Below are 11,447 nucleotides of genomic sequence, written 5' to 3' on the forward strand. Positions count from 1 at the left end.
CCGTAAGTCTGAAAATGACTCCTTGCAGCACAATGGAAGCAAAGGGTCGTGTGGGTGGCAGCTGGGAGACGTGCAGGTTTGGAGATCTGCAGAGCCCATGGATCTTAGCCTCCTTTTTGGAAGCTGAATCAATATTTTGTTAGGTTTTGCAGCAGAAGTATGCCTGGGCCATCAGCACTTTTTCTTCCCACTGGGTTTTTGCAGCTTCGCCTGGGTCACGTTAGTGCTCTTCTTTGAGATTTTCTCTTTCCTATGGCCCATGAAAGGATTTCACGTCTGATTTTATAGAGCAATGAAGCTGGCTGGTGGAATTTGCTAGGAGTCAGGGCTGGAATTTGAGGGGTGGGAAGGAAAACACGTTCCTTGGATGTCAGGTTTGTGTTGTGGGGGCACGTGATGCTCTTCTCAGCAGTGATATTTAAAAGGAATTAGAAAGCACAAGGGGACGTAGAAGGGAGACACAGATGTGACTGTAAGGTCAGAGGAAATGCCTTCCCTTTGAGACTCTCAATCTGTTTAGTTTGTTATAAAGAAGATGGGGATTTGATTACAGTGGCTAAGCACTGTCATGGGAAGAAGAAGCAGGGAATGGGAGGGGTCCTTAATCCAGCATTAGCGCAGCCAGCAACTGGAGGTGGTAGTGAAAGAACTTAGGAATGAGGTACAAATGTTGGCAGGACTTTAGCATCAGCACACACTGCCAAGGGCAATGGTAAAATCTCCAATTGCTGATAGGTTCTTTCTTTGTGGAAAGAGGACTGCTGGCCAACACGTGTTGTGGGACTCCACAGAGGGGTTACCAGGTGATGTTCATGGCATGCAGCAGGTAGGAGGTCAGGCTGGGTGATGTGTGTCTCCCTTCTGGCCCTAGAAGACAACTGCAAAGGTACCAATTAATTAGACAGTGTGAGTGGAAGCCCAGAGAAGTTGTGGTTGCCCCATCCCTGGATGTGCCAAAGGCCAGGCTGGATGGGGCAGCCTGAGCTGGTGCCTGATTTAGTGGTCGGCAGCTGTGCCCACAGCAGGGGGTTGGAACAGGATGATCTTTGAGGTCCCTTCCAACCCAAGCCATCCTACAAGCCCATGGTTATAGAACTCTATGAATCTTCTGACCTCTTTCTGTTTGGAGTGCCAGATGTCACAGCCAAGAGGGAGCTCAGTGTCCAGGCTGAGCACGTCCTTGGGGCAGTGATGGCTCTGGGCCCTCATGCTGGCTGCTACCAGGAGCAGAGGAAGGGCCTTGGTGACCCCGGGTGTGAGCACTGGTACTCTGACAAGTGATCCCAGTGGGGATGGATCAGCCCTGCAGGGGCATTCAGGACCTCCTTCATACTGGTGCTGCTTTTTTTGACCTTACAGGAGACACTAGACAGGGTTGCACAGGCAGTTTGGGGTCACTTAGTGCAAGCAATAATGAGAAATGACATATATATCTACATAGGTAGATAGATACAGCCACGTGTATTTGATGTGGGCATTGTTCAGTGGCAAACAAAGAGTGGCAATGGCTACCTGCTGTCTGAATGTGTAATGCTGGGTCACTATGGGGCATCTTTAACCCATAGCAGCCAGTTATTCCACTCACATGGACACAACTACAAACGTGCAGAGCACTGCCTGTGTAATGAGCTACTCTGAGATGCTTAAATTCTTGTTGCCTTCTCCAAACTTTCCCATTTCTATGAACTCTGGGCAACTCCATGGTGCCCTTCTGCTTCCATCCAGAGTGAAGGCATGAAATGGGAGCGAGGTGCACCAACAGAGCTGGGGGAAGGTTTCCCATTAGCTGCAGGCCATAATTTATGGTGGGAAAGCAACAGGCAATTAAACCCCTTACACTGCCAAGCATTAATGTATAGTGCTTTAAGTTAAAACATTTCCTTTAATGTTTTACTTAATGAAGATGAAGACTCTCTCGTTATGATCTAGAAAGTCCTTTCCACATGAGGGCCTGAGTGGTCTGCTTCAGAAACACCTTTATTTCACATTTATGCCCACATACCACACAAACTAAGCCTGCATTTCAAGCTGCTGCTTAATGCTGACTGGGAAAAAACAGCACGGAGGATTGATCCGCCCTGCACGGATTTCTCTGTGCTGTCCTGGATGCAGTTTGAAAAGGATTGAGGGTTGTTTTACTTTATTTTTTTTTCTATTTCATAGACAAATATCTCCACCCTCAGATGCCTTGTGAGAATTCAGCAGTCTGTGCAGAGTGCAGCCTTCTGAGCTGCTCCACCTCCAGCACAAAGCCACGCTTTGAAGTATTTTAAGCAGCAGCTTTTCTCAAAGGTATGGAGCTCGCTGTGTAAATAAACTTCATTTCAAGGCAGGTTAGGTTACAGAAGCAACTCTTGCACGGCTAAAACCCCTACTGTGGGTCTTTCTTTCGTTCTCCAGAGGATTAGTCTTCACCTGAAGGTGATGCGAAGGGAAGAAAATAGTTTCAGTGGATGAATGCAAAATCTCTGAGACCAAGAAGGTGAAGCAGCCTCAAAGCTGCTGCTCTTGCTTGTGTTTTCCTTTGTATTAAAAGTGGCCGTTTATTGCTTTGATATCTAAGAACTGAAGCAAGTTTGGTCTGACCTGAAGGAGGAGCAGGACTGGGAGCTGGAAGGAAGTAGGTGGAAACCTGCAGAGGGCTGGGAGCCAGCAGTGCTGGGGATTTAATCCTTACACTAACACTGCTGGCTTAGCGTGCTTTCCCTAATCCATTCTTAAGCACAAACACAGATAGATGTGGTTTGACACCTTCAGCCCCACACTCCCCAACACGTCCTGTCCAAATGCCAGGACCCCTTCCTACATAGGATCACATTGTTTTCTGTACACTTTGCTCCCCACATGGGCCCTGTGCAGTGATTCAGAGGCTGTGGGCACCCAGCACAAGGCTCACTGTTCCTCTTGGTGCTAAGGAAGGCCCAAAGCAGAACCACTGATGTGCTCCAACCCTTTGGGCAGCTGCTGCAGCGCTGTGGGCTGCATCTTTGGGAAACTGTGTGCCCACATCACAGCTTGGTGGTGCTCACTCAGCCTTTTTCCTCACTTGGATGCAATCCCTGCCTTTGTAACGGCCAGTGGCAAAGGTTGCAGAGTTCCAAGTAATCAGTGGGAAATGGTGATTTAACTGTTTAATTGGAATAACTGTAGCAAAGTTTACAAAGGAGTGGCAGGTTCTGAGAAGTATCCCACATCAGTTCAATTCAGGGAGCGCCATCAGATGAGATACACTGCTGTCACTTTGCACATTTAACATGGATTATGCAAAGAATGTATTAAAGAAATACAGTGAAACATTCTCTTAAATATTCTCTCCGAAGAAGATCTTCAAAACCACTGAACAGAGTAAGATGTTGAGCTGTGAGCTCAGCCCTTGAAATCAGCCTTTGCCACCTTCAGGTAATACTGAGCTCCTCCAACAGCAGTGCACTGCTTGCATCAAAGATGCACATCTGTGTGTAGGTATGCACAAAGAACACGTTTGTGCCCAAATTCTTTCTTGGGGACGTTTAAATTGATTTTCTACTGAATGGAGTGAGGTCACTTGGCAGAACCACGCAGGTCACCAATAATTAATCCAGGCAGGCTGGGTCTCACGGTGCTTGCAAACACCCTGTTAGCCTGGAGGCTTTGGCAGAGCAGGGGCAGCACTCAAACTTCCTCAGCAAACAGCAGACATGCATTTAACTTTCGAGGAGGAAAGGGAGTCTTGCTGTTATTGAAACCATTTGTGTTGTGCTTGCACTGCAGCACTGGGTGCATCCACGTGGCAGAGCTGCCAATCCCGCAGCTCACCCTGGCTTACTGACAGGCCCAGGGTTTAGTGCAGGTGGTCACAGTTTGCATCTCACTGGGAGTCTAAAGAGATCTCGGTTTAGGGTCTGTTCAGTGCAATATTTCTAGAAGGATTTGCAGAACTCAGTGCTTTGTGTGCTTTTTAGCAAGTCTGGCTGCTGGACGGTGTCCCTTGGTACAGCTGCACAGGTGCTCTGATGTAGGTAGCAGAGTTAAAGCAATAAATCTCAGCTCCCATTTACCCTACCAGACAAAGGGGTTGTATTTGCAGAAGACCTATCTGTTTTCTCTAGCTGTATCAGTTGGCCTAGCAACATATTGCACAGAAGTTACAAATACCTTCTTCACAATGCTGCCCAGAGAAGTGCTGTACCTAAGCAGGTTTACTCTGCTCAGATAGAACTGCAGCAGCTTTACATAAATGGGAGCAATTAAGAGGCGAGCCCACAGACTTCCCTCAGATGTTAGCAAACAATTTGGCTGTTAATTTCTACCTGTTGGTGGATGCTTGAATTTCAATGAGTTGCAATTAAACACAATTAGCTTTGTGCACAGTTCTGGGAGGTAAGAGAGATGGAGGTTGCTGCAAGTCTCCAGCATGGGCTTGTGCTCCTTGTGCAGCTGATTGGCCAGGGAGAATGGCACAGCAGCTGTGGCAATGCAGAAGGCATCCTTGGCTCCATGGCTTGTGGTTGGGACTTTTTGTCCAGCTCTGCAAGCACCTCAAGTGCTGTGTTCTTTTTTGGGCCCCTCAGCACAAGAAAGACACTGAGGTGAGGCACCGTGTGCAGAGAAGGGCAACAGAACTGTGGAGGGTCTGCAACTCAGGTCTTATGCAGAGTGGCTGAGGGAGCTCAGGTGGTTCTGTCTGCAGAAAGGAAAGCTCAGGGAAGACCTCATTGCTCTCCCCAGCTCCCTGAAAGGCGGCCTTGGCAAAGTGTGGATCAGCCTCTGCTCCCAGGTAACAGCGGTAGGATGAGAGGTGATGGCCTCAAGTGCTGCCAGGGGAGTCTCAGGTTTTAGGAAAAACTTTCTCAGAAAGCGTGGTAATGCAGAGGCACAGGAGCTGCACTGGGGTCGCGGTTCCTGGGGGTGTTCCAGACCCGTGGAGATGTGGCACTGAGGGTCATGGGCAGTGGGCATGGTGGGGGTGGGCTGGGGTTGGGTTTGGCAATCTTAGATGTCTTTCCCAACCTGAGTGGCTCTGTAATTCAATAATTCTATGCAAGCCATTGCAGCAGCTCTCTAAAAACTGGCGTCTGAACCAGAAAATCCTCTCTTTCCATGCTGAGGGACATCTAGCTGTGACATGAGGGATGAGACACCATCCCCTGAAGCTCTGGGACCTGTTCCAGCCCACGGTGCATTCACCAGGTGCCTCTCGTGCTGGTTTGGCTCCCACCGTAACACCAGGAAATGTGCTGCACAGACATCCATCAGCTGCATGTCGGTGTGCTGTCAGTCACTGTGATTTATTTAGGCTTTCAGTGCTGAACTGATTAAATTGCACATTCAGTGAAAGCGAGAGTTTCACTCCTAGCACCGACTGAAATTATTGCATCTGTCCAAAGACACCAGCAAAGGTTAACAGTGTCTGTTTACATTCCTCATAAAGAAAATCTTGTTAAACTCCATCTCACATATTTTACAGCCGTGCTAAGAGCCCCTGAAGAATACGTTGTCAGGAGGAATGGTTTTAATCTATTTATCTAATTTTATGCAGCAGGAGTGTATGCTGCTTAATTGGGGAGTTAGCAGGAATTCTGTGTTGTGACACAAAGAGCTTCCTTGTGCAAACACAGGGAGCTTTGGTGGGTGATCTTTCCTTGCTGTCTTGCTGGAAAGGTCAGTGATTGTGGGATGTGCAGCGCTACAGAGCAAATGACTGCAGCCTTGCACACTGGAATGTAAGATCATTTGTCTTTTTCCACTTAACTTTTGTGCCTTGCTCTGGCCCTGCCTGTTGTTTTTCCTACCCACCCCTATTTTTAAAGGACTACACAAAAGCTGATCTTGATCCACGATAGCGATTGTGTGTTGATCAGTTCCCATCTGCTCCTCTCCAAAGTCAAGTTTGTACAGGCCTTGGGTTGATCCGAGTGATGGAGCTGCTTTCACCCCCATGGCCATCCCAGTCCTAAATGCTACCTCCATTTACACTTCTGTTTGCAGAAATATACCTATGGAAAGTGGCCTATAAAACTTGGAGAAGTCTGACCCAGACAGAGAAAGACCCCCTGCAGAATTTCTCTGCCTGTGATCCAGGCTTTGGCTCTGTGCTTCACCAGAAGGAAGCCAGCTGTCTGCTGGTAGCCTTGCTCCCATGCAGGAGGTCTTCTCCCCAAGAGACTGTGTGAAGAGGAGATATGGCGGAGCCAACTCTCTGCTCCTGCTGTTCCCTTGGAGCTGAAGCACTGATCTGAACCAACCTGTCCAGGATGCATGGGGGATCTGGCACCTGGGCCATAGGGAGCTGCTGGGCTCCTGCACCACTGACCCATAGGCTGGGGGGAGGAAGAGGCTGGTCATGCCCCAGGGATGCCGTGATGGACAGGAGTACTGCCAAACCTCCAGCTCCCACCCACCCCTGGAGGCCCTGGGTGGGGGTTCTTGTGGAGCCATCAGTGCTGGAGCAGATGTAAGGGCACCAAAACTCCTGATTTGGTGTTTTCAGCTGGAGAAATGCCTGAAGCCCCAGAAGGGGCTGGAGTGCCCCTCACCACCATCCCTGTTCGTTCTGCAGCCCCTCAGTGACCAGATCCCCATGGTTCCATAGCACAGCCTCTCTGTCTCATTTCTAACAAGCCTGGTTTGTCTGCATTTGGAGCATTGCTTCTTGGCATTGCTGTTTGAGAATTACTGCTCGCAGTTTCCCTTTGACAGATGCATAAAAGAGCCAAGGGAAAAACCCAGAGCTGCTTGGCCACGTGTTCACAGCTGTGTCCTGCAAGACCAAGGCAATGACCACATGAAACAGCTCCAGGAATGGCACTGATGGGGGCCCAGCCCTGGGACAAGCAAGGAAGAGTGTGTTCTTCCAGGACTCTGCCCTATGATGCAGTCCAGCCCATAGTCCTTTCTGCAGCCAGGCAACAGCATGCACATGGCCTGGCCCTGATCTGCAGGAAGGGTTGCATTATCAGAGCCTTGTTCCCTTGTTCGTTCCGTTCCAGCTGATAAATCTGCGTATCTCTGTGCCCACCCCTTCCCAGCACATGGGTGTATAAGAAAGGAAATAAATATTTTTCAAGGTGTAAGATGGAGAGAAGTTTTGTTCATTACTTTTTTTTTTTTGAATCCCCACTGAGATTAAGGATTGTTGCCAAAAAAAAGAGAAGTATTTTACCATACTGGCATTTCTGTAGTCATAAAAGACTCACAGGTCCTGTGCACAGGATTTTTACTCTTTGTATTTTAACGTTTTTCTTCACAGTATTTTATAACTCGCTTTGCCTTCAGCAATCAAAACTCTTCTTTGCTTGAGGAGAACCTAAAAATGCTCCTCACTGTGGCTCCTATCACACCTCAGCCCTGGAACAAGGTAGAACTTGGAGAATGAAATAAAGACCTGTGGAATAACCTTTCACCTCTTAAATAAAAAGATTTAATGGCAGCAGCATTTCCAGGCAGCACCATTTCCAAGCTGGATGTGTCTCTGGGCAGCCTGGGCTGGTGGTTGGTGACCCTGCACAGAGTAGGGGGGTCCAAACTAGATGAGCATTGCTGTCCTTTTCAGATCAGGCCATTCCATGATTCTATGATTCTATGCAATATGAAAGGCTGCTCACAGAGCCGTGTGTAGGTGACCCCAGGAGCACAGAGAGCATTTTTCAGTTTTCCTCTTGCACAGTGCAGCTTTCTAGCATGCAAAACCCACAGAAGGGCTCTGCTGTTGTGAGGGGCAGCTGAGAAACGAGCAGAGAGGAAATAGCCCTGGGGAGTGCGCTGCTGCAACTGGAGAAATAGCTTGGTACTTGGACAGGCGAGTGCTCAACACCTTCTGCAAATCATTAATAATAATAATAATAGTAATCATCATCATCATCATCATCTTCATCATCATCATCTCTGCCACCCACGCATCCAATGGGAAATGCACGTTCCCTGCTGGGAAAATGGCCTTGACAGGAGCCAAGAGTGACAGGAGCTGGACATGAGGGCTCTAAGTCTTTCCCAAAGGAAAGGCATTAAGCGTATAAAATACATATGTTTTCTGTTCAGCAGCTGTTGGGTTTCTCAGCCCCAGGGCCATAACAGGGCTGCGAGGTTTGGGAAACTGACCCAGGCTCTTTCTGCCTCTCCCAGCCAGAAATGCTGCTGAATCAGTGAAATGGGATTGTGCATCTGCAGGCCACTATCTTCAGTTAAATCCCTGGTGAGCATGGCTTTGAGCTGCTCTGCTCCGGGGTGCTGATGGTGGTGACCACAAGTCTGGCTCTTTTTGATGGAAACCACCACCACTGGATTTGCAAAATTCAACCCCAGCACATCCTCCACACTCACTAAAGCTGTGTGCAGACCTTGCTTGTTTCTAGGTCAGAAGTGGATTCTTCCTTTCCTTACCTATTTCTAGAAAACAAAACAAAACAAAACAAAACAAAACCCAAAACATGGGAGAGGAATTATTTGCATAACTTTGTAGGTTCGTAGGCTTGCAGTCAAGTGAGACCCAGGCTCAGCCAAGGGCTCCATCTGGATCCTGAGCCCCGCCGAGCTCTGTGGGCAGCAGCAGCAGGACCCAGCAAGCAGGCTGCTCTCACTCATCATCCCCTCTGTCTCCTTTGCAGGCCCTCTGATGAAAACCACCCCCAGGTGAAGCCTGATGCCTATGTGAACAACCTGGCCGAAGCGGTGGACACGATCCTCAGCCAGATGTAGGAGCAACGGTGCTGCAGAGAGCTAAGGGGCCAGGATGGTGCTTTGCATGTGGCATGGCCACCAGCTGCTCCATCCTCTGGCTCCCTGGTGTGCAGAACATCCGTGCTTCTGAACTGTTCACCCAAGGGACTAAACCAAGACTCACCTCCACAAAGGGAACACCAAACCCCCTGTGTGCGTTTTGAGCTTCCTTCCCCTCAGTGCCATCCACGTGCCAGCAAAGCCCTTTAGGGACGAGGATGACTCTGAGGGGCAAGGAGAGCAGTCACATCCTGTGGAGTTTGGCTGGGTACTGGTGTGCTTCCACAGTGCACTGATGGGATCCGATGGGCATCCCAAAAACCCTGTGGGACTGTCAGAGCATGCTGGGCAAGGCTGTGGTTGTGTTTCCATCCTGGTTTCCAGCACCTCTCTGGCACTGCCCTGAGTCAGAGGGCAGGGATTCAGGAATGCTGTGACAAATCACGGAATAATTGTGTCGTTGTGCCCTTTAATAAACACGGTCCTGTGAATCTAATCCCGTTGTTGCTGTGTTCAATTGGATCAGCACCCCCAAAGGGTTTGAAGCGGACATCTCCAACAGGGGCCTATGGTTCCTCCTTCCCTTTGCAGGGCAGCCTGGTGAGCAGGCAGGGCTGCTCACTCCAAACAGAGAAAATTACAGATTTGGGATGACTTCCCCACTGTCACTGCCTCTGCATTGTGTTTGCAACCTTTTAAAGTCAAAAGCTTTCAAGTGCGGTCAGCAGCTCTGCACCCCTTGGATTTTAGGCAAGACTTTGTGCCTTAGAGTGGAATGGAATGAGACCACGTGGATTCTGGCCTCCTGTGGGACCACAGAAAGGTTATTTAAACACAAAGAGCACGTGTGTGTATGTACAGCATGCTGCCTGCATCCAGCTACTGCTGTCTGAGTGCAGTAAATGACAATTCCAGCTCGGTTTCCAGCAGCCCACAGAGCTAAGGTGACCCCAGGCACCGATGCACTGCTCTGTGTTTCTGTACCGGGTGCGTTGCAAAGGCTGCACCCCTTGGGGACAGGAGAGGGAATGTGGGCTAGGAGTTCAAGTGCAATAAAACAAACTACATCTGGGAAAGTGACCTTAGCGGTGTCTCTTGTTCTGTTTTTCTATCTTTTACCCTCAGGGTAGTGGTTCAGCCAAAGTCTACAGCTCCATATGCATCCACACACATATGGAGGATGCTGTAAGCCACGGTCCAGCATTAGTGCTGCAGTGGGTCACTGATGATTTCTTTTTTATCCTGTAATTCTTCCTTTTTGTTCTGTTCTGCTAAGCCTGTTGGTCAGATTGAAGTTAGGCAGACAAACTTTTTGGATTGTTTGCTCACTTCAGGAAACGCAGCCGTTCTGCTTTCTGGTTTAAGAAATAAATGAAGGTGAGGACCAGAGCACAGGCTGTAGGACACTGTCTGACTTCCACAGATAACAGAGGCCCTGTGTGCCTTTACCTGGGCTTCCTGCCTTGCTCAGCTTCATACTTTAAGGACGGGACATCATTAGATGTTAAAGTTAGGGTAGCGTGATTAGGTTGTGGTTGGACTTGATGGTTTTGAAGGTCGGAGCAATTCTATGATTCTACGATTACCTCTGACCTTAAACAAGAAAGCAAAGACACTGCTTGGCACTCAGCTCTGTGATTCCCCATCGCCTCTCTGAGCACCATCAGAGCACAGAGCTCCCCCCCAGCTCCACATATGAGCTCTCCTACCACCACGAGAGCTCCGACCCACAGCGACGCGTGGGAGCACAGAGAGGCGAGACGCCGGCCGGGCCGAGGGCTATGGAACCAGGAAGCTTTATTTACACAGTAAAAGTAACAAGCAATTTCCTGAGACTGAGCTGCTCTAGTGCAATCAAGTCATGGAGAGGGGACAGGTCAGCAGTCTTCTTGCCCACCCCGGGGCCACCTGCAATGGCCCGGGCACACACATAACCTCTGCGCTTGTGCAGTGTGCAGAGACGTTGCTACGACAGGGCAGAGCTTCAGAAGGCTTTTTGTTGTTGTTGCCGTATTTCTTTCTTGTTGTGTTTTTTTTTTGTTGATTTTTTTTTTTTTTTTTTTTGGCCATCCTCTTCTTTTGATTTCTTCCACATCGAAAACATAAAACTCCGTAAAGCACTGCTACAATCCTAGAATATCCTACATCAGTCTGTTATCCTGTTCAGCCAGGAGCTTTGAAACAAAGCACTGAAAACACAACTGTATTGGCCAAGGAGGCTATGCTATAACGTGAAAAAATTACAATCTATGTTACAAACACTTCTTCCCATCTTTTTGTCCAAGATGTAATCTTCCTTAGAACAGGCTCGAAACACGTGCGTGTGTTACCGGTGCTAAGCATTTCTCTATCCAAACCCTTTATTTCTTTAATGCTGCAATCTTATTGCTGATGCCACGGCCTGCTGTCATCCTGAAGCTGTCGGATTGGGTCAAGCCTTCAACAAGCCACGGGCATCTTCACAACCACAAGCCTGCGAGCTGCAAGCAAAGGCCTCCACCTGCACTGCAGTACCACGTTCTGGCAGGGCTTTGCTGCAGGGGTCCCCAGGGAGGTCCTCTAACAACCAGTGGAGCCCTGGGAGCCCCTGGGCTGCAATGGATCTCACGGAACTCGCACCGCATCTAACTACAATCAACAGGATGTCCCCTGGATCTGAGGCACGTACTATATTATATTTAATATTTTTAATTTTTTTTTTATTTATATATATATTTATATATATATAAATCCACAACTGTTTTACCTCTACA

At 48.7% G+C, this 11,447-nt stretch overlaps 1 protein-coding gene across 1 annotated transcript in view; it reads left to right on the top strand.

Annotated features, from left to right (window-relative positions):
* The window catches only part of LHPP (phospholysine phosphohistidine inorganic pyrophosphate phosphatase), a gene marked incomplete at both ends in the record, with an annotated part of 68,146 nt that extends 59,473 nt beyond the window's left edge, over positions 1–8,673 (top strand). Inside the window, one exon of the mRNA XM_079535412.1 lies at positions 8,583–8,673. Within this exon, the coding sequence (XP_079391538.1) occupies positions 8,583–8,673 (91 nt within the window). The remainder of the gene's footprint in view (positions 1–8,582) is intronic.
* Between the last annotated feature and the right edge of the window lie 2,774 nt (positions 8,674–11,447).

The sequence above is a fragment of the Tetrao urogallus genome, assembly GCF_951394365.1.
Source record: "Tetrao urogallus genome assembly, chromosome: 5".
Lineage (NCBI taxonomy): Eukaryota > Metazoa > Chordata > Aves > Galliformes > Phasianidae > Tetrao > Tetrao urogallus.